General features: G+C 39.8%; 1 protein-coding gene across 9 annotated transcripts in view; it reads left to right on the forward strand.

Annotated features, from left to right (window-relative positions):
* RNF111 (ring finger protein 111) overlaps positions 1-23,894 on the forward strand; it is a 105,709-nt gene that overhangs the window by 34,692 nt on the left and 47,123 nt on the right. For all 9 annotated transcript variants that reach the window (XM_079769364.1, XM_079769362.1, XM_079769360.1 and 6 more), the window contains one exon: positions 22,838-23,730. In XM_079769364.1, the coding sequence (XP_079625490.1) occupies positions 22,857-23,730 (874 nt within the window). In that variant the 5' untranslated portion in view covers positions 22,838-22,856. The remainder of the gene's footprint in view (positions 1-22,837; positions 23,731-23,894) is intronic.

The raw sequence follows: 23,894 nt of genomic DNA on the forward strand, positions 1-23,894 counted from the left end.
TTTTGATGTCTAATTACTATACTTTAATGATGAAAGATTTTGTGAAATAGTTTGGTGATAAATTATTACTTTTCAAGCATTAAAATTTTTTCATAAAAGTTCAGAAACAACGTGCCTTGCTCTATAGACTAGAATCAATAACTAAAAACCATAATCAACTTTCACCTTTGACAACTCCATTCAAATTTGATAACAATCAGATGCCATTTTTTAGTTCTGTCCTATCATTAAGCTTTCCAGGATTGGTGGTCATTTCTAGTTACTAAGGAGGAACTTTATCCCTAGTCAAGATTTCCATAAAAATCATAGGCATATATTTGATTTTTTTGTTGTTATTGTTGTTAATTCTCACTGGACGACATTTTCTCCATTGATTTTTTTTTTTTTTTTTTTTTTTTAGAGAAAATGGAAGGCAGGGAGGGAGGGAGGAAAGGAGAGAAGGGAAGGAGAGAGAGAAACAATAATGTGTCTAGAGACACATCATTTGGTTGCCTTCCGCATGGGCCTCAACCGGGGCCAGGAATCAAACCTGCAATTCAAGTACATGCCCTTGACTGGAAATTTAACCCATGACCCTTCAGTGTACGAGCCAGCACTCTAACTACTGAGCCAGGGCCATGAATTTGCTTTTTATTGCAGTCTGCTTTTAACAAAGTTATGTCCTCCTCCAGTGAAAATAAAATATATTATCTTCTAATAATTTATTTCTTTAAAAATCCTTGTAGCCGAAACTGGTTTGGCTCAGTGGATAGAGCGTCAGCCTGCGGACTGAAAGGTCCCAGGTTCGATTCCGGTCAGGGGCATGTACCTTGGTTGCGGGCACATCCCCAGTAGGGGGTGTGCAAGAGGCAGCTGGTCGATGGTTCTCTCTCATCGATGTTTCTAACTCTCTATCCCTCTCTCTTCCTCACTGTAATAAAATCAATAAAATATATATTTTAAAAAAATCCTTGTACTTTGATTTCAGAAGTGGTAAATAATTAGTTTATAAAATACTCAAACCATACAGAAATTCTTAATACAAAGAAAGCTGCTAATCCAGTGCTATAAATCTCCACACATATACTAGTGGCCCGGTGCACGAAATTTGTGCACATTAAAAGGGAATTAATTAGAGGAAATATTTTAATATTGCTATTTGCCCTTTCTCTATTTAAAAAAAATACATTTTATTGATCTTTTTACAGAGAGGAAGGGAGAGGGATAGAGAGTTAGAAACATTAATGAGAGAGAAAGATCGATGAGCTGCCTCCTGCACACTCCCTACTGGGTATGTGCCTGCAACCAAGGTACATGCCCTTGATTGGAATCAAACCTGGGACCCTTGAGTCTGCAGGCCAACGCTCTATCCACTGAGCCAAACCAGTTAGGGCAGCCCTTTCTCTATAATAGAAGTATCAGAAGTAAAATGTATATGAAAATCTTCTGTCAGAGTCTGGGGTGTGCCGCGGGACCTAGAGTCAAGTCCCCAACCACCACCCACACGAGCTTCGAAAACGCAGGAGACCCAGACCCGGCCGGCCCCACCCCTGTCAAGCCCCGCCGGGCGGGGGGTGCAGCCTGAGGTCTCTGTCAAGCCCTGCCGGGACGGGACCGGGTGGTGGGGGGAGTGCGGCCTGAGGTCCCTCGCCCCGGCCAGGCGACATGCAGCCTCAGGTCCCTGCTGTTTGGTTGTGATGTTATGGTGTCCTGGCTAATTTGCATATTCCTCTATTTTTTTATATGTATATTTTAAATTTTTTATTGATTTCAGAGAGGAAGGGAGAGGGGAGAGAGATAGAAACATCAATGATGAGAATCATTGATCGGCTACCTCCTGCACAATTCCTACTGGGAGTTGAGCCTGTAACCTGGGCATATGCCCTTGACTGAAATCGAACCCAGGACCCTTCAGTCCTCAGGCCGATGCTCTATCTACTGAGCCAAACCAGCTAGGGCCTAAGTGTATATTTTTCTGTATTTTCCCCATGAATATATAAACATATTGTTTTAGACTGGCCGGCATGGCTCAGTAGTTGAGCATTGACTTGTGAACCAAGTTACCATTCTATTCCCGGTCAGGGTGCATGCCCAGGATTTGGGCTCAATCCCCAGTGGGAGCGTGCTGGAGGCAGCCAATTGGTTTTCTCTCATCATTGATGTCTCCCTCCCCTCCCCCTTCCCCTCCCCTCCCCCTTCCCCTCCCCTCCCCCTTCCCCTCCCCTTCCCCCTCCCCTCCCCTTCCCCCTCCCCCTCCCCCTCCCCCTCATCAATAAAAATATATTAAAAACAAAACATAAGTTGTTTTATAAAAAAGGATCATTATACCACCTTATTTGCAACCTGCTTACAAAAACAATTATCTAGCCCTGGCCGGTTTTCTCAGTGGGTAGAGTGTTGGCCCATGGACCAAAAGGTCTCGGGTTTGATTCCCCGTCAAGGGCATGTACCTCGGTTGCAGTTTCAATCCCCAGCTGGGCACTAGTGGGAGGCAACCAATCGATGTGTCTCTGAGCACATAAATATTCTCTCTCTCTCTCTTAGCCTTCTCCTTCTACCCCATCCCTTCCACTCTCTCTAAACATCAGTGGCAAAATATCCTCACTCCTTGGGTAAGTTTAAAAACAAACAAACACAAAACAATTATTTGTACTTTATATATCAGTTTGTGCAGAGCCTACCTTATTTTAAAAGGCTGCTTAAAACTTTATGGATATACCCTAATTTTATCTTAGTTGTAAAAATTGAAGCTTGATGAAGAAATGGAATAAAAACACTTGAGTTCCATTTTAGTTATATATATAACTGTACAGTTGTTATTTTTAAATTAAATGTTCACTTTGAAAGTTCCAATGAACAAAATGCTGAGAAACTAAGTGCAATCAATATGAATTTATTTTTAGGTTTATGTATTTTGACTATTAAAAATAAATACAATGTTTTTAAAGACCTAACCATGTCCATGGTGATGTTATTTATGTTTATATTTTTAAAAAGGATGGCTTTCTTCTAGTTTTTAATCAGAGTCAATTTGGAGTCTTTGCTTATTCAGAAATGAGGTGTCTTTTTAAAAAATTCTCATCTGAGGATATGTTTTCACTGATTTTATTTATTTATTTATTTATTTATTTATTTATTTATTTAAAATATATTTTATTGATTTTTTACAGAGAGGAAGAGAGAGGGATAGAGAGTTAGAAACATCGATGAGAGAGAAACATTGATCAGCTGCCTCTTGCACACCCACTACTGGGGATGTGCCCGCAACCAAGGTACATGCCCTTGACTGGAATCGAACCTGGGACCCTTGAGTCCGCAGGCCGATGCTCTATCCACTGAGCCAAACCGGTTTCAGCTGTTTTCACTGATTTTAGAGAGAGGAAGGGAGAGAGAGACAGAGTGACATTGATCGGTTGCCTCTCATATGTGCCCCAACTGGGGATCAAACCCACATGTGCTTTGACTGGGAATTGAATCCACCACCCTTTGTTGTATGGGTCGATGCTCCAATCAACTGAGCTACTCGGCCAGGGCACAAATGAAGTGTCTTTTAATGTATGAGGATTGTACAGTTTTATAGTTTTTGCATGTGGGTCTTTTTTTGTTGATTCTTTTAGATTTTCTTGATAGACTGTATTTTATATGATAGATAATTAGCAATATCTTTACATCTCATATTTCACGTTGCAGTATACATTTCAGAGTCCAGGTTTTCATACCAGAAATATTAGACATTTTTAGGACTGTCTTCCTAACTAGTTGAAACTGACTCCCAGTTACTCTTCAGGCTTGCCAGGATAGATACACCCTTCATTTTGCTACTGGCCCTGATAATAACAAACATGGCCAGAGCAGTACACCGTGTAATAAATTGAACTCCACCCAGTTTGTACTGATTGGAGACCTAAATAGATGTTAGATATGCTTTTCTTTGATGACTAATACTTAGTAGGAACTTTAAAATACTTTAAACAAGATAATAATTAAGTTCATTGAGCAATAAAACCTGTTATTTGAGATATATTTATCTTTTTCTAAAAGTAGACTGTCTAGTATTAGAAATTAAGGAGCTGAAACATTTACCTTCTCAAACTTGAATCCTCCATAGTAGAAGAGAATCTGTAAGAATGATTTGCTTTCACGGGTTTTATGCCAAAGAAACTTAGCCCTTTATTTCTGTACTTTAAGGTTTGGTAGGAGCAGTGAATTTTATGCCCTTCTTTGACTCTAAGGATTTCATTTATTACTAGATATAAGGGAAGATCTTAAACATTATATGTTTTACATATGTAACTGCTCCTCTAGAAAAGACATTAATAATAGCCATTTTGCTAGGTACTCTCATTTATCCCTTTAAGCAATTGTACAAGGTAGATACTATTATTATCCCAATTTTATAGATGAGAAATAGTTATTAGAGACTTTATTTATTTTAATTTTTATTTATTTATTTATTTATTTATTTATTTATTTATTAGAGACTTTAAGTACTCTGCCCAAGGTTATACACAGCTAGTCAGGGGCAGAGTTAAGACTTGAACCCAGATCTTTTTAGTGTACAAATGAATGGCACTTATCTTTTTTTTTTTTTTTAAATATATTTTATTGATTTTTTACAGAGAGGAAGAGAGAGGGATAGAGAGTTAGAAACATCGATGAGAGAGAAACATCGATCAGCTGCCTCTTGCACACCCCCTACTGGGGATGTGCCCGCAACCAAGGTACATGCCCTTGACCGGAATCAAACCTGGGACCCGACTCTCTATCCACTGAGCCAAACCGGTTTCGGCGAATGGCACTTAATCTTTGCTTGACTATTTTTACTCCTTTTTGTCAGTGATCCTACTTGAACATGGAAAATCACCTTCCCTGTTTATGATGCAATATCCTTTGACTGTTTCATTTTCCATAATGTTTTCCCATAGTTCTTAGATTTGCTTTAGCCATTTTTGGTTCATTTCTTCTAGCTTCCTAGAATATTTTGATTATCTTATAAGATTTCTTGGGCTTTAAATCTCCCTCTTGGTTTGGTTAATCAGCTAGTTTTCTACCCTAAGTCATTTGAGGTCAAATTTGTAGGCATGCCGGACAAAAACTCTTATTTGCAGAGTACCAGGTATACCGGTTAATAATGTGGATTTTTTTCAATAGATGGAGTTACACATGTGTTGATACACATGCGATTTGATATGTATGCTGTTTTGTTGTATTGACAGCAAGCTTCAAAACTTCATATGTCAAATTTGCTGAAGGTGTTAACATCATAGATTTTTTTACGCTTAAAAATGTCAAATTTCGTGCCAAAAAAAGAGCATTTGCGGGAAGTTTTAATTTATTACTTTATTTTGAAGAAAAGTGCTGCTGAAAGTTATGGTATAGTTTGGGAAGCTTATGGTGAACATGCCCCATCTCAAGATACTTGTGAACGCTGGTTTAAACACTTCAAAAGTGATGATTTTGTTGTTAAAGACAAAGAACGTCTAGGTCAACCGAAAAAGTTTTAAGACCAACAATTACAAGCATTATTGGATGAAGATGCGTGTCAAACTCAAAAACAACTTGCAGAAAGATTAAACGTTGCTCAGCAAACAATTTCCAATTGTTTACGAGCAATGGGAAAGATTTTAAAGGAAGGAAAATGGATGCCACATCAACTGAAAGAAAGACAAATGGAAAACCAAAAAGTCATAAGTAAAATGTTGCTTCAACGGCACGAAAGAAAGTCTTTTGTTTGCATCGAACTGTGACTGGCGATGAAAAGTGAATTTATTTTGAGAATCCCAAACGCACAAAATCATGGGTTGATCCAGGTCAACCATCAACATTGACTGCAAGGCCAAATGGATTCGGAAAGAAGACAATGCTCTGCATTTGGTGGGATCAGGAAGGTGTGGTGTATTACGAGCGTCTAAAACCAGGGGAAACCGTTAATACTGATCACTACTGAAGCAAATAATCAATTTGAACCACGCTTTGATCATAAAACGACCAGAATGTGACAGAAGACACGGCAAAGTAATTTTGCTTCATGATGATGTACCATCACACACTTTAAAAACCAGTTAAGGACACGTTAGAAGATCTTACCTGGGAAGTATTAACCTACCTGCAGTATTCACTAGACCTTGCTCCTTCAGATTACCACTTGATTTTTGATCCGATCGATGGCACACACACTTTCTGAGCAGCAATTCAAAATGTACAAAGTGGAAAATTGGGTCTCTGAATGGTTTGTCTCAAAACAAGGAAAGTTCTATTGGGACGGTATCCACAAATTATCTGAAAGATGGGGGAAATGTGTAGCTACCGATGGACATTACTTTGAATAAAGCACTTTTGATGTTTCTCTTGAAATTACTGTGTTTTCTTTGATTACAAAATCCGCATTATTACCCGGTACACCTGGTAAGCCTTAGCTGAGGATAGTCAACCCATGTGAAAGTCTCAGAATGTAAACATGGTCCTCTCTATGCTCTTCAGTTCTCCTTTATCTTCTCAGAGAAGATAATGATCCTGGCCAGACCTCTCGTAAGGCAACTTTTAGAGTCTGACAGTTTTAAGCTCTATTGAACTATATACCATTATTCCTTTTAATACTATAAGCAATAATATCCAGAGCAATGTGGAATAGAGGATGTCCCCCAAAATGTGGATATATCATGTCTACTTCCTTTCAAGTCATTGTCTTTTTGGATATCTGTTTAGGTTAAGGAGTAGAATGAACATCTTTGGGTTTAGGTCTCTTAATTTCTTTGCTCTCCATATAAATCATTCTTCATTCAGTTACTTTTATTTATTTATTTCAATATATATTTTTATTTTTGACAATGTTACAGATGTCCCCCATTTCTCATTCCCCTCCCCCATCCCTGCCTCCACCCAGCCCCTACTTTCCACCTCTGTAACATTTTTTTTTTTTAGCATATGTGTTGCTGAAGCAAGCACACCACCTCAGTAACTTAAAGGTAACCATAAGACTGACCTCATGACTCTAGCAAATAATAGGATATTCACCATTATATCAGCATAGAACCCTCCAGTGAGACTCCCTGTCCTTCCTCCTTTCTATGCAAAAGGGTATCAAGATTTTATCTTGGTTCTAAGAAAAGTAAAGGAAATTCTGAGCTATTTAATATAGAAAGAACTATAGTGTTCTGGGGGACTGGATGGCAGAGAATCTTTGAAGGTGAAGAGAACTAGAATATTAGTTTCTTATTTTATAACTGAAAAATTTTCTGGTATTTTGGGGTCACATTAAATTTCTCATTAATCTTTGCATAATTGAGATAATGTTTTTAAGTCTGTACATCTTGTTAAATTTGATATGCAATCGATGTTTCACTCTCACATCAATGTTTTTGTTTTTCTCTCTTTCTCTCCCTGCCTCTCTCTCTCTAAAAATTAATCTTTTCACCCCTATTGTGAGTGGCATGTTTTTTGTTATTCCGTAATATTTTCTAACTAGGTACTGTTTATTTAAAGGAAAATCATTGGTTTTGGAGTATGATCGTGGTAAACGTCTATATAACTGGCATGTCTTACTGTTTCCATTGGTTTTTTTTGTTGATCTCATCTGCAAATAATAACAAAAATATTACCGTCTTTTTTTTTTCTTTTAATATTTGTGATTTTCCAAATATTTTTGTTAATCTTCATCTGAGGATATTTTTCCCATTGATTTAAAAAAAAATATTTAATCAATTTTTTTACAGAGACGAAGGGAGAAGGATAGAGAGTCAGAAACAATGAGAGAGAAACATTGATCAGCTGCCTCCTGCACATCCCCTACTGGGGATGTGCCCGCAACCATGGTACATACCCTTGACTGTAATTGAACCTGGGACCCTTCAGTCCGCAGGCTGACACACTATCCACCAAGCCAAACCGGTTAGGGCTCCCATTGATTTTTAAAAAGAATGAAAGAAAGGAGGGAAGGCGAGAGACAGAGACAGAGACAGAGAAAGAGACAGACATTGATGTGAGAGAGATCCAGATGTGAGAGAGAGACACTGATTGGTTGCCTCCTGCATGCGTCTGGACTGGGGCTGGGGTCAAACCTGTAACCCAGGTATGTGCCCTTGACTGGTAATCGAACCTGTGACCCTTCGGTGCATGGACCGACGCTCTAACCATTGAACACACTGGCCAGGGTGATATCACCTTCTTAATATTTATGTTTATCCTCTTGTTTGAATGACTTGACTAGTCTTCCCATAACAACTTTTATTAATTTTTGCATAATTGATATAATGTTGTTTTTAAGTCTGTACATCTCGTTAAATTTGATATGCAATCGATGTTTCACTCTCATATCAATGTTTTTCTTTTCCTCTTTCTCTCCCTGCCCCCCTCTCTCTAAAAATTAATCTTTTCACCCCTATTGTGAGTGGCATGTTTTTTTAAATTCTGTAATATTTTCTAACTAGGTACTGTTTTAATATTTGTGATTTTCCAGATATTTTTGTTAATCCTCATCCAAGAATATTTTTCCCATTATATGTTGATAAAATTTTTTGGTATTTATTTTAATGAGGATGCCTAAAGTGTTTCACCATTAACCATCAGGTTTTTTTTGGGATAGGATTTTTGGTTGTTTTTTTCACCCTGAATTGTTCAGTACAAATAAAATGTGTATATGAGCAAGAATCAGTCAATGTTTTTCACTTGAAGATTTATTTTTTAACCTTGGACCTTGATGTCTTCAGAGACATGAAAAGTGGTCTCTGTAGATTTTCTATATAACAGCTATGTATCAAGAAGTGGCCTGTAGCCCTGGCTGGTGGGGGCATGCAGGAGGCAGCCAGTTGATGTTTCACACTCATATTTATATTTTTTTCCTCTCTCCCTGTTCCTTCCTCTCTCTCTAAAAATTAATAAATGATGTAAGAAGAAATCAAGTGATTATTGCGGGAAAAGAAGAAGAAGAAGAAGAAGAAGAAGAAGAAGAAAAGTAGACTGTAGATCAGGTTCCAGTTTTATAGAGGAGAAAATCTCTTGGTTTCCTACTGTTCTCTTTTTGATTAGTTTTTCTATTTTAAGAGCTTGATGAATCCCCAAATATAAGATACAAGTCTTCTGTGATTCTACAGCTCCTGCAACAGAAAATTGGGCCATGGTAAATGTTCAAGAAGAAGTCTTAGACATTATTATTACACTAGAGGCCTGGTGCACAAAATTCTAGGCTTGGCCGGTGATCAGGGCCGATGTGGGCCTTTCAGCTGCTGGCCAGGGCCTCCCTTCCCCGGCTGCCAGCTGGGGCCTTCTTTCATTCCATGCTGTCCTCTGGTGGTCAGCACACATCATAGCAAGCGATCGAATTCCCGGTCTCCCAGTTGAACTCCTAAGGGGACACTTTGCATATTAGCCTTCTATATATAGAGACAAGAGGCCCGGTGCACAAAATTAGTGCACTGGAGCGTGTGGTGGTGGGGGAAGCCCTCAGCCCTGCCTGTGCAAAATATTAGTGTACTGGAGCATGCACGGCGGAGGGGGAAGCCCTCAGCCCAGCCTGTGCCCTCTTGCAGTCTGGGTCCCCCCAGGTGATTGGGCCTAAGCCTGCAGTCAGACATCCTTCTCGCAGTCCGGGGCTCTCACAGGGACCCCTCGCTCCTTACCACCAGCCTGCAGCGGAGGCGGGAGAGGCTCCTGCTACTGCCACTGCACTTGCTAGCCGTGAGCCCGGCTTCTGGCTGCTCCTTAGTGCTGCTGTGGAGGGGCTTCTGGCTGAGTGGCGCTCCCCCTGTGGGAGTGCACTGACCACCAGGGGGCAGCTCCTGCATTGAGCGTCTGCCCCCTGGTTGTCAGCACGCATCATAGCGACCAGTTGTTCTGCCGGTTGTTCCACCATTTGGTCGATTTGCATATTAGGGTATTATTATATAGGATCATTTTGTTATAACTATTCTCATTCTTCATATTTTCCTCTTTCCTTTCTTAGTGATTGGCGTCACCATATTTTTAGTTACCTAAGCTAGAAATACAGCAGTCAGTTTTTACTTTTATCAGTTCATTCTTTTAGTGATTAATGCAATTAAAAATACTCATTCTGTGCCTACTGTGTGCCAACTAACTGTTTTAGTTGCTGGAGCAGAGGCAGTGAATAAGGGAAACTGCTTTCTTGGAACTTGCACTCTAATGAGGGAACCTGTACAATATACAATATATAGGCTAATAAGATCATTATAGTTATTGGCAAATTAAGTACTTTAAAAAATCAAGTTGTAATATTGAATGATGGGGGGAAATGGTTGATTTTTTAAATGGAGTGTGTGTTAGTACATGTCCTTTGAGAAACAGATTAAATGTACAAAGATTTTGGGGTGGGGTGGTAAAATATATACAACATATAAAATGTACTATTTTAATCATGTTAAGTTTACAATTCGGCATTAAATAACACACTGTTGTGCAAACCATCTGTGTCCAGAATTTTTTCATTTTTACTAACCTAAACTTAATACCCATTTAATACTAGCTGCCATTTCCCTACTCTCCTAGCCTTTGGCAACCACCATTCTACTTTCTTTGAATTCGACAACTTTAGGTACCTTATATAAGTGGAATCATACAGTATTTGTTCTTTGTCACTGGCTTAGTTCACTTTGTCATCAAGGTTCATTCATGTAGTAGAATGTATCAAAATTTCCTTCCTTTTTTTTTCTCTTTTAAGACTTTTTTTAGAGCATTTTTGGGTTTACAACAAAATTGAGAGGAGGGGCCTTGGTCAGTGTGTTCAATGGTTAGAGCTTTGACCTGTATAATGAAGGGTTGTGGTTTGATTCCCAGTTAAGGACATGTACCTGGGTTGCAGGTTTGATTCCAGGCCACATCTGGCCATGCAGGAGGCAACCAATGCATGGGTCTCTCTCACTTTGATGTTTTTCTCTTTCTCTCCCCCTCCCTCCCTTTCTCTCTAAAAATCAATGGGAAAAAAAATCCTTGGGTGAGGATTAACAAAAAATAAATAAAACAAAATTGAGGGGAAGGTATAGAGATTTCTTATATGCTTTCTGCCCCCACACATGTATACCTTATAATTTTTAACATCAATCACCAGAATAGTACATTATACCTACATTGACCTATCATGGTCACTCAAAGGCTCATAGTTTATCTTAGGGGGTTCACTCTTAGTGTTGCATATTCTATGGGTTTGGACAAATGTATAATGGTACATATCGATCACTATAATATCAAAAAGAGTATTTTCATATTTTCACTGCCCTAGAAGTCTCTGTGCTCTACCTACTCATCATCCCTCCATCCCCTGCACTACAACAGTTGATCTTTTTTTTATCTCCATAGTTTTGCCTTTTTTAGAATATCATATAGTTGGAATAATGCAGTATTGTAGCCTTTACAGATTGGCTTCTTTCACTTAATATGCATTGAAGGTTCCTTCACATCTTTTTGTGGCTTGATAGCTCCTTTCTTTTTAGCACTGAATATTCCACTGTCTGGATGTACCAGTTTATTTAGCTTCTGAAGGACATCTTGCTTCTTTCCAAGTTTTGCCAATTGTTAGTAAAGCTCCTATAAAAACCTGTCTTAAGGTTTTAGTGTGGATTCTTTTTGTTTTAAGGTTGACTATTTCATTTTATGTTTATCACATTTTACCTATTCATCCATTGATGGAGAGTTGGAATGCTTTCAATTTTCTAAAAAAAATATTTTTATTGATTTCAGAGAGGAAGGGAGAGGGAGAGATAGAAACATCAATGATGAGAGAGAATCATTGATCAGCTGCCTCCTGCACGCCCGCTACTGGGGATTGAGCTAGCAACCCGAACACGTGCCCTTGACTGGAATGGAACCTGGGACCCTTCAGTCCACAGGCCGACGTTCAGTCCACTGAGCCAAACCAGCTAGGGCGCTTTCACCTTTTGACTATCCTATCTAATAAAAGAGTAATATGCAAATTGAGCATCACTCCAACACCCAAGATGGCTGCCCCCATGTGGACACAAGATGGCCACCACAAGATGGCCAGCAGGGGAAGGCAGTTGGGAGGGACCAGGCCTGCAAGGGAGGGCAGTTGTGGGCGATCAAGCCTGCAGGGGAGGGCAGTTGGGGGGGACCAGGCCTGCAGGGGAGGGCAGTTAGGGGTGACCAGGCCTGCAGGGGGAGGGCAGTTAGGGGCCAACAGGCTGGCAGGGGAGCAGTTAGGCATCAATCAGGCTGGCAGGGAGTGGTTAGGGGGTGATCAGGCTGGCAGGCAGAAGCAGTTAGGGGCAATCAGGAAGGCAGGCAGGCAAGCAGTTGGGAGCCAGCAGTCCTGGATTGTGGGAGGGATGTCCGAATGCCCTTTTAGGCCCGAACCTACTGGGATCGGGCCTAAAAAGGCAGTCATACATCCCTTGAGGGGTCCCAGATTGGAGAGGGTACAGGCTGGGTTGAGGGACACCCCTCTCCCCCCATGCACGAATTTTGTGCACCGGCCTCTAGTTGTAAATAAGGCTGCTATGAACATATGTGTAAAAATAATCTGTTTGAGTCCCTGCTTTCTCTTAGATATATACCAAGAAATAGAATTGCTGAATCATGTGGTACTTCTGTGTTAATATTTTGAGGAATTGCCATATCCTTTTCCACAGCTGCTGCACCATTTTACATTCCCATCAGCAGTTCACAAGGGTTCCAGTTTCTCAACATCCTTACCAATGCTTACCTTGTTTGTTTTTTTTAATTTTATTTTTATGTTTTTAAAAATATATTTTTATTGATTTTTTACAGAGAGGAAGGGAGAGGGATAAAGAGTTAGAAACATCGATGAGAGAGAAACATCGATCAGCTGCCTCCTGCACACCCCCCACTGGGGATGTGCCCACAACCAAGGCACATGCCCTTGACCGGCATTGAACCTGGGACCCTTCAGTATGCAGGCTGATGCTCTATCCACTGAGCCAAACCGGTTAGGGCTTTAATTTTATTTTTATTGATTTTTAGAGAGAGAGGAAGGGAGAAGGGGAGAGAGAAACATTGATGTGAAAGCAGAACATTGATTGGCTGCCCGCTACATACCCCTTAACAGGGATAGAGCCTGCATCTGGGCCATGTGCCCTGACCAGGAATCCAGCTAGCATCCTTTTGGTAAAGGGATGATGCCCATCTAACTGAGCCACACCAGCTGGGCCATACCACTTATACTTGGCAATAAAGTATTTTTTTTAATGAATTTATGTACATTGTTTTTTTAGACCTAGTGTGCACACTTAATAGAATACAGTATAGTGTAAACATACCTTTTTAAAAAATATATGTTTTATTGATTTTAGAGAGAGAGGGAGGGGGAGGGAAAGAGAGAAACATTGATCAGTTGTGCACCGGGACCAGGGATCGAACCCCACAATCTGGTTTTGTGCCCTGACTGTGAATCGAACCAGCGACCCCTCAGTGCATGGGACAACCCTCAACCAACTGAGTCACATGGGTCAGGGCTAAACATAACTTTTATATGCACTGGGAACCAGAAAATTTGTGTGGCTTGTTTTATTGCGATGCTCTGTTTATTGTGGGGTCTGGAACCAAACCTGCGATATCTCCGAGGTTTGTCTGTATTGTCCTTGGATGCACAATGTGCAAAGATTTTATTAGGGGATGTGTCTGAGAGAAAGTGAGGGGGCTCTACAAAACAGAGTCATCAGACTGTGATGCAGATCTTGCCCGCAGAGAATGAGAGGAAAGAAAGTTTGGGTGAAGTCTAAGGAAGTTTCAAGGTCATTGGAGTCCTAGATCCAAAGTCAGTCATTGAAGGAGTCCTGTGTCTCCAAGTATAGGCCTAACTTAGTATCCTTGCCACCCTCAGTCATCGGCTAGGTGCAGCCTGTGAGAAGTGTGACTTTGAGCAAATGTAATGGATTTCAGAGCATAGCAGATAGGGCTCTTGATCAATTAAGCTCTCTGTATTTGGAAGTCTATAAGCCACATTCCCATGGCTGCCACAGAGCAGTCAGAGAAGATCTCTCCAGAGAGGTAGCATTTAAACCAAGACCTGAATGGTGAGCAGAGGTTAGTTAGCCTTTCAGAAATATTTGAAAACTGCATTCTAGGCACGGGAACACAAGTGCAAAGGCTCTGAGGCAGAGAAGTCTTGCCATGTTCAAGAATGGAATGAAGGCCAGTTTGACTGCAATCTAGTGAATAAAGAGGTGAGGAGTTAAGAGACAGATGAGCATGAGACCGTAAACAGTGTTATAAGCTATGGTAAAGAGTTTGGATTTTATTTTTGAAACATTTGGAGACTACTGGAAAATTTTTAGCAGGATTGTACTCTCTGGTTGTACTAGTCTTAGGGTATACCCAAGTTACTGAATAGCATTGAATTGTTGGTAAAAATAAGAAAATTAGGAACCTGTTCCAGTAGTACAAGTAAAAGATTATGGTAGTTTGGACTGGGATGGTAACTATAGGTATTTCCTACCCAAAGTTTAATACAAACTTAGTATTTCTGTCTTTAATTATCTCTGGATTTTGTGCTTTCCCTGTTCCAGTCACTAGCCTGTTATTGTCTATTCTTATATTTTCTTATCTTATATGGCGATAACCTCTTAACTGGTCTTTGTTCTGCGTACTGTTTTGGCCCACCTCAATTCATTTTCACACAATATTATCAGATGATCCAACTAAAGTGCAACTAGAATGATGCAACTTTCTAGCTTAAGAGTTTTTCAAGGTGTGATCATTGTCTGATATTTCAGAATGTCTTGCCTCTTTGTTTCATCTATCCCCCACCTGTACTGTTATCTTATTGTCTGACTCTTCTTTATCCCACAAATTATGAATTCCTTCTTGAAACCTCCCCCATTCACCATCCCTGATATTTTAGTTAAGTGTCCTTGTAATATCTTTCCTTTGGCGCTTTGTAATATGTACTTGTCTCTTTCCTCAATCTCTGAATTCTCTGAGGATTAGCACTGTGAGGATCTTTTGTGATTTTGCTTTTAGAATGTTAGTATGCTGATCCAATATCTTATGCAGTCCCTGATAATGCACCATAGACCTGTTGGAACTCTTGGTTCAGTAAGTGCAGCTTTTAGTGTTCTGTGATTTTTATCCTGAAGTCCTATTTTCTCTGGTGCTCTGATAACATATCTATACTTTCCTCTTTTAGAACTTATAGTGAATTATCTGTAATTATTTATTTCATTTTGATTTCCTTGATCAACAAGAATTCAAATATATCTTTTGGTAATAGCTAATAGTCTGTCTTCTGAATTTTATTGTCTACTCAGGGTAGGTTGCCCTGACTGTTGGTCTTTTTTCACAGTTTTATTTTACATCTAGCCTCCTAAAAGAAATTGAGTTTAAGTCTTGGCAGTTTCACAATAGTTATTCTAAGTATAACTTCCTCCTTTCTACCAGGTATCAGTCTGCAAATTAATTACTATCTGCTAATAAGTTTTATCAAATTATTTCCTTCCGCCGAAACCGGTTTGGCTCAGTGGATAGAGCGTCGGCCTGCGGACTCAAGGGTCCCAGGTCGATTCCGGTCAAGGGCATGTACCTTGGTTGCGGGCACATCCCCAGTAGGGGGTGTGCAAGAGGCAGCTGATTGATGTTTCTCTCTCATGGATGTTTCTAACTATCTCTCTCTCTTCCTCTCTGTAAAAAATCAATAAAATATGTTTAAAAAAATTATTTCCTTCCTTTTTATTAGAGTATGTGCTCCTATACCTATAGGAGAAAAATAAACTCTCTAACAAATTTAGTTTATTTTGGATACTTTACTAATATAGTTATGAGCCCAGAATGATGCTTTTTTTGGGGAAATATCTTTCTTGCTAATGAAATTTTGACTATTTGGAATATGTAATATATTGCCCATTTGTCTACCTATAAGTAGTGGTGGTTATAAAGCCTTTAGGTAGCAGGAGAGAGTATTCTGTCAGGCACTTAAACTGGCACATAGAAAAATAAATACCAGTAAAAGGTAATTAACATTTTAAAATATGCCCTAAGTAAGATTCCTGTGATACAAATACTATTATTTTCCACTTACTTATATAAAAAAACATAAACAGTGGACATATGTTCAGTTCATTTTCTGGTAATCTCAAACTTTTGTAGAAAAATGCAAAGCTAGCTTACGGATTTCTTTTAAAATCTTTTTCCTTTAGTGTTCTATAAAAGTAATCATCAAATTTTTATTAAGTATTTATATTTATCATTAGTAGTGAAGGTTCAATAATGACTGTTTTTAAACCAGTTTAGAAGTGAGTTTATCTAAGTTGTATTGGTAATCTTAGTGGGATTTTACTCACCTAATGCTAACATAAATTTAATTTATAATGTAATTTGCCAAATCCTAACCCTAACTTTTAGTTCTGAAAGTTAGCATGTTTATTGTGCTTTTTTTCATACAAGGTTTACTAGTGGTTATCCTACACTAATATCAGGAGTAATTAGTATGCTGCCATCATACTAATAGCAAAAAACAATTGACTCAAACTAGTACCAAGAGGGACTAGTATTAGGACTCCAGTATTGAACCCAATGTATAATAGAAACTAGTCATACTATGGCCAAGGAAATACATATATCTAGTATACACTTGCCTCCTTTGTAAATTATATCAGCCAATAAATATTTTAGAAATCAAAGACTAGATTATGATTTTATCAAATAGCCAATAGTTCAGAACGTTCTTTATTGATTCTTTATGTTAGTTTTGCTGCCTTTTTAGTTAAAAAAATGTAGTAATGGTTTTTTTCTTCCTTTTTTTTCTCATGAACATATTTTCTTTTTCTCAATTCAAAATAGAGCATGAAGTTGTACTCCCTTGGTGGGAACATCTCAAGTAATATGGGATGTTAATTTTGCATTTAATGACTGCGTAACATAACTCAGAGAACAGTTACTGTTGTATAGACAAACACACCACACCATACACCACCTCTCTCCCTTACTCCTTCTCCAACCCTCCAAATGAGCAGGGTTGGGAAAAGAAACTCACCAGAAAGCAGAGCAGAGTTAACCATAAAGAGTTCATTATTTTGGCTTTGGGGCACAAACTGATGGAAAAGAAATTGAATTTATAAATTATGCTATGAATCACTTCTTTGTAAATTCACTTATGGATTCCTGTTCTCAGAATTTATCTGTCCTTTTGGCAAGATACTCTCAGAATCTCCATTACCAAGACCCAGAGGGTGACTTAGTAATTAAGGATGAGGAGTCTAAAACAATTTTTTTTCCTTCAGCATATAAAGACTTTTCTCAGAGATCCAACTCAACACAACTCCTGGGAGTGATGGACTTCTGGAAGAATCCCAGTTCTTTCAGAATGACATGACTCTTTTGATGCTGATCAAAAAAAGGGTTCATCGTTATATGATGCCCAGAACACTTGATCTTTGCTCTCTTGATTTTTTGGCAACTGTTTTCTTGAGATATAATGCACATACCATACAATTCTCCCCTTTTCAGGGTACAATTCAGTGGTTTTTACAGTAGTCACAGAGTTGAACAACCATCACCACAATCAATTTTATTTATTTATATATTTTTATTGATTTCAGAGAGGAAGAGAGAGGGAGAAAGGAACATCGATGTTGACCGGCTGCTTCCTTCACACCCCCTACTGGGGATCGAGCCCACAACCCAGGCATGTGCCCTTGACGAGATTCGAACCCGGGACTCTTCAGTCCCCAGGTTGACGTTCTGTCCACTAAGCCAAACTGGCTAGGGCACCACAATCAATTTTAAAACATTTTCAGGGAACCAAGATATTGGTGTAGGTAAACGCAGGTACTTGCTGCTTCCCACAATCACATTAAGATTACAATTAAAATACAGAACAACAGAACCACCTGAAATCTGGCTGAATGGAAGTCATACATTTAGAGAGTTAAAGAAGAAAGCACATTGTTTCTGGTAGAAGGGGTGGAGGCACGGAACAGGCTGGTCTGACACTTCATGTGTGGTGTTTTGTTTGTTTGTTTGTTTGTTTTTTAATTGGGATGGATATCACTGCTGCCAAAGCCTCCTGTGAGAAGCAAGGGATCCCAGTCCCACACCAGACCCCTAGCCCGAGGGTCCCCATAACTTTGGGCTGTTAAAGCCAGTGGGGATTGTGGCTGAGTGGCGAGGCTGCTGGAGTCCCAGGCAGTTCCTCTTAAAGACCTGGTGCACAAACTTACACGATCCCGCTCCCTCTGAGCTCCATTGGGGGAACCAGGGACATACGGGGAGGAACTGGATTATCTGGTATTGGGGCAAGAACTCGGGGGTAGCTTTCTCCCAGATGGGGGTGCTTGCAGGGACCATTGTTCCTGTGCTGGGACCTCCCCAGTCGCAGAGCTGACTGGCAGCCATATCTGAAGTTTCTATCAGCATGGTTCACACTGTTCGCTTCACCCTGGTGATTTCCTGAGACCCTGCCCCATCCAACTTGCATCCCCACCCAAGCTGTTTGCAGTGGTTTCTCCATATATATGGCTTGTCCTGGCTCAGGCTTCAGACTTTCCTAAAATCTCTAAAACAAGCAATTGGCCTCAGCAATACCCATACCTATAAGTAAGAGGTCCAAGATGTGGCATAGCACCAGCCTGCCTTGCTTCACAGCTTCGCCTCTCCTGGGTTCTTCCAAGCCAACACAAATAGAAGCCATATGAAGATCCCTGTAGCTCCTGCTGGGTGGCCCCAGGCAGTGGCTGACTTTGCACCTCCAGGGAGGCCCCAGAGCCAGTGCACCTGGTGAACAGCTTCAGACCATACCAGATTACAACTCTACACATCCACAAGTGACACACTCAAGGGGCAGACTCAGCACCAAACCCCCACTGAAGCAAGTTCTGCTCCATAGGGGTGTCTCTTGCACAGCAGCTCTTCCACTGTAGTCATAGCAGGTCCTCACTAACCAATTGACCTAGTGGTCAATTCCTCCCAGTGACACCAACAGCAATCAAGGCTCAACTACAACAAGCCTGTGCACACAGCCCACACACAGGTGCACCTAGAGTGCCCAGCTCAGGTGACTGGTAAGGCTGAGCCATTGGGCCCTACAGGACACCTACTATACAAGGCCACTCCACCAGTTCCAGGAGACATAACAGCTCTACCTAATACATAGAAACAGATACAGGGAAGCAGCCAAAATACAGAGACAAGGAAACATGTCACAAATGAAAGAACTGAAGAAATCTCCAGAAAAAGAATTTAATGAAATGGAAGCAAGCAAACTACTGGATATAGAGTTCAAAACAATGGTATAAACTTACTCAAGGATCTTAATGAGAGCTTTAAGGGACTTCACTAAGTCTCTTACTTTCAGGGTTCTTAGTGAGAATGTCAAAGACATGAAGAAGGACCAGTCAAAATTAAGCGTACATTAACTGAAATAAAGAATAATTTACGGGGAATCAACAGTAGAGTAGAGGATGCTGATAATCAAATCAGTGATTTGGAATATGAGGAAACACCCAATCAGGAGAGCAAAAAGAAAAAGAATCCCAAAATATGAAGAGAGTGTAAGGAGCCTCTGGGACAACTTCTGGAGTACCAATATTTGCATTATGGGGGTGCCAGAAGGAGGAGAGAGAGAGCAAGAAATGGAAAACCTATTTGAAGAAATAATGATAGAAAAGTTCCCTTACCTGGTGAAAGAAATAGACTTACAAGTCCAGGAAGTCCAGCGAGTTCCAAATAAGAGTAACCTAAAGAGGCTCACACCAAGATACATAATTAAAATGCCAATGATTAAAGACAAAGAGAGAATTTTAAAAGCAGCAAGAGAAAAACAGTTACTTGCCCTGGCTGGTTTGATTCAGTGGATAGAGCATCGGCCTGCGGACTCAAGGGTCCCAGGTTCGATTCCTGTCAAGGGCATGTACCTTGGTTGCAGGCACATCCCCCGTGGGGGGTGTGCAAGAGGCAGCTGATCGATGTTTCTAACTCTATCCCTCTCCCTTCCTCTCTGTAAAAAATCAATAAAATATATTTAAAAAAAAGAAAAGAAAAAGAAAAACAGTTACTTACAAGGGAATGCCCATATGACTATCAGCTGATTTCTCAACAGAAACTATGCAGGCCAGAGGGAGTGGCAAGAAATATTCAAAGTGATGAATAGCCAGGACCTGCAACGAAGATTACTCTACACAGCAAAGCTATTATTTAGAATTGAAGGTCAGATAAAGAAAAAGCTAAAGGAGTTCATCACCACCAAACCTGTATTAGATGAACTGTTGAAGGGTATTCTTAAGAAGAGGAAGGGGAAAAAAAGATAAAAAAATATGAATAATAAAATGCAATAAGTACATATCTATCAACAATTGAATCTAAAAATAAAATTTAATGAATAAGGAAGCCAATTAACAAAAAACCCCCAAACACCTGATAAAATAGAACCAGAGGCATGGAAACATGGAACAGACTGACGAATCCTAGAAGGAAGGGGGTGTTGGGAAGAGATTAACCAAAGATCTTAATAGGCATATATGCAGTACCTATGGATACAGACAATAGGGTGTTGAAGGCCTGGGGTGGGGCAGGAACTGGGTGGAGGGGACTAATGCGGAGGGGGGGGGGACGGGGGGAGGATGGTGTCATCTGTAATACTCTCAAAGATTTAAAAAAACATTTTCAGTGTACCAAAATGAACCTTATGCTCTTTGGCCTTCTACCAAAATGAACCTTATGCTCTTTGGCCTTCATACCTCATTCCTTCGAATATCCCCAGCCCTAGGCAATCAATAATCTATTTTCTGTCTTTATACAGTTGCATATCCTGGACATTCTTATAAAAGGAATCTTAACTTATGCAGTCTTTTGTGACTGTTTTCTTTTACTTAGATTGGTGTTTTTGAAGTTCTGGTCATATTGCAGCATGAATCAGTACTTCATTTCTTTTGATTATCTATAATAATAAAAGTGTAATATGCAAATCAACCTAACGACTAACCATCCAGACGATCTTCTCGACGACCACGCTATGACACGCATTGGCGCCAGGCCAGCCAAAGCAGTGATGCCATCATCCCGCAGAGGGAGGCCCAGGCCACTGGCCAGTGGGGCAATCAATCGGGGGGGGGGGGGGGGGGCTCTGCGATCGCTCCAAAGAGGGAGGCCCAGGCCACACTGTCTGCGGGGCGATCGATGGGGGGCTTTGTGGAACTGGGGAACTGGGGCTGTGTGGCGGGGGATGCAGGCAGGGCCAGGCCAAGGCAGGTGCAGGCGGGGGTTGGGGTGTGGGAGTGGGGGGGAGGGGGAGCAGGGCCGGGAGGCAGCCGGGGCTGTGAGGGCCCCAACAGCTGGGGCTGCAAGGCAGCTGGGGCGGCGAAGGCCTATCCTTACACAAATTTCGTGCATCGTTCCTCTAGTCGAGTAATAATCCATTATATCCATTATTTGATGGATATTTGTATTGTTTACACTTTTTTAGCTGTTATGACTAATGGTACTATGAATATTTGTGTGTACATTTTTTTGTGGATGTATGTTTTCATTTTTCTTGTATGCACACTTAGGAGTGGAATTGCTGGATTAGATGGTAACTCTGTGTTTAATCTTTTGAGGAACTTGCAAACTGATTTCCAAAGTGCCTATACCATTTTACATTCCTACCAGCCATGTATGAAGGTTCCTTGCCAATACTTGTTATCTGTATTTTTTGTTATAGCCATTCTAGTGGGCCCCCTTGAATCTTAAATCACACATATTTGTGCCTTATCATTGCAACTTGTGTTTTCTTGCATTTAATTATGGTGATTCCTGTCTTACTGACTGCCTTTTCAATTTGTGCATTGCTATGCCCATATGTTCACATTAAAAAAAATACATAATTTTGTTGATTTCAGAGAGGAAAGGAAAGGGGAGAGAGATAGAAATATCAACAATGACATAAAAACTCACACTGGGGATCGAGCTCACTACCCGGGCATATGTGCCGACTGGGAATTGAACTGTGACCTCCTGGTTCATAGGTTGATACTCAACCACTGAGGCACACCGAACGGGCTAGTAAAGCTTTCTATTTGCCACATTAACTACCTTTCTAATGAATTTGTTTCATTTTGAGTCAGGATATTTACAGCTTTTACAGTATCACCATTCTTGTATGTACATTGCATTAATGTAGTAGATGTTTTAATTTCAAGTCACTTTGTTCAACAGCTCATCATTTCAATGATTAAATTATTTAGATACACTTAGATTAACTGTAGGAAGTTTGATTTTATGTTCTGCTCTGCTGCTTTAAATGAATAATCTTCAGCAACTCACTGTCTTGGCTTGAGTCTTCCTGTTAGTAAGTAAAACTTTCTCAAATGTAGTTGTACCTACTCTCTATCGGTAAGTTCAGACTGTCATTAGATAATAGACTAGTATGAAGGAAGAAAGACCCATGGGGAAGAAAATCTATATTCATACTGGTTCATTATTTATAGTAATCCATCTAACATAGCAACCACCTAGGTGTTCAGAAATATTTAATATCAGTATCACTTTAAAATGTGATACCAGGAGAAAAGCATTGCTGAGTAGTCAAAGTCTTTTGAATTCTAATTTTTTAAATCCATTTTTACTATATTAGGTTTTGAAAAAGATTGTTTGAGTTTAACAAAATGTGTTACGTTCCTAAAGGTAGGAAGAGATACAGTAAGATCAGTTTTTAGTTAACAGAAGTTTTCAAGTAGGCTTATGTTCTGATTTTTATTTCTAAAAATTGGGTATATGGGTAGAGGTAACAGGATAATGTTTTATAAGAATAGTAAAATGACGTATTACAACTATTTTATATCTTGATGAGGAAAAGGTGATCCTGCCCTGTTACAGGGCTGTTTTCAGTGGAATCTGAGTACTCTTTAATTATATAGTATAATATAACACATTAACAATCTTTTTAATATCTGATTTTGTCTTCTAGGCCTTTCTTATAGTTTCCCATGTCTCAATGGACTCCTGAATATAGCAAGCTCTATACCTTAGAAGTGGATATGAAGAGTGAGATTCCTTCTGATGCACCAAAGACACAGGAGAGTCTGAAAGGGATCCTCTTGCATCCAGAGCCCATTGGGGCAGCCAAAAGTTTTCCTACAGGAGTTGAGATGATTAATAGTAAAGTGGGGAATGAATTCTCTCATTTGTGTGATGATTCTCAAAAACAAGAGAAGGACATGAATGGTAACCAACAAGAGCAAGAAAAAAGTGTTGTGAGGAAAAAACGCAAAAGCCAGCAGGCTGGCCCTTCATACATGCAAAATTGTGTTAAAGAAAACCAGGGAGTATTAGGATTGAGGCAACACCTAGAAGCACCAAGTGATAAAGACAATGATTCCTCTTTTAGTGATTGTCTTTCTTCTCCTTCATCTAGTCTGCATTTTGGAGATTCTGATACTGTGACTTCAGATGAGGATAAAGGACTCTCTGTAAGACATTCCCAGTCAATTTTGAATGCTAAAAGTAGAACTCATAGTGCACGGTCCCAAAAGTGGCCTCCCACTGAGACAGAGTCTGTTTCAGGATTGTTAATGAAAAGACCCTGTTTTCATAGCAGTTCATTAAGGAGACTTCCATGCAGAAAGAGATTTGTAAAAAACAATTCCTCACAGAGGACACAGAAACAAAAAGAGAGGATATTGATGCAGAGGAAAAAACGAGAAGTGTTAGCCCGAAGAAAGTATGCATTGCTCCCCAGTTCTAGTAGTTCCAGTGAAAATGACCTCAGCAGTGAATCCTCTTCAAGCTCATCAACCGAAGGAGATGATTTGTTTGTTTCTACCAGTGAAAACCACCAAAACAATGCAGCTGCCCCCTCAGGTAAAAATGTTTCTTAAATTGAGTAAAACATGGAAGCTATTACATTGTATTTGTGCTTATTTTCTTCTATATTTTAGTGATTTCATTGTATTTAAATGGAGTATGAGGCTCTATTAACTTTTATTTTTAAACCATATAAGTAAATTATCAACTATAGTATTAAA

The sequence above is a fragment of the Cnephaeus nilssonii genome (assembly GCF_951640355.1).
Source record: "Cnephaeus nilssonii genome assembly, chromosome: 4".
In the NCBI taxonomy this organism is placed as follows: domain Eukaryota; kingdom Metazoa; phylum Chordata; class Mammalia; order Chiroptera; family Vespertilionidae; genus Cnephaeus; species Cnephaeus nilssonii.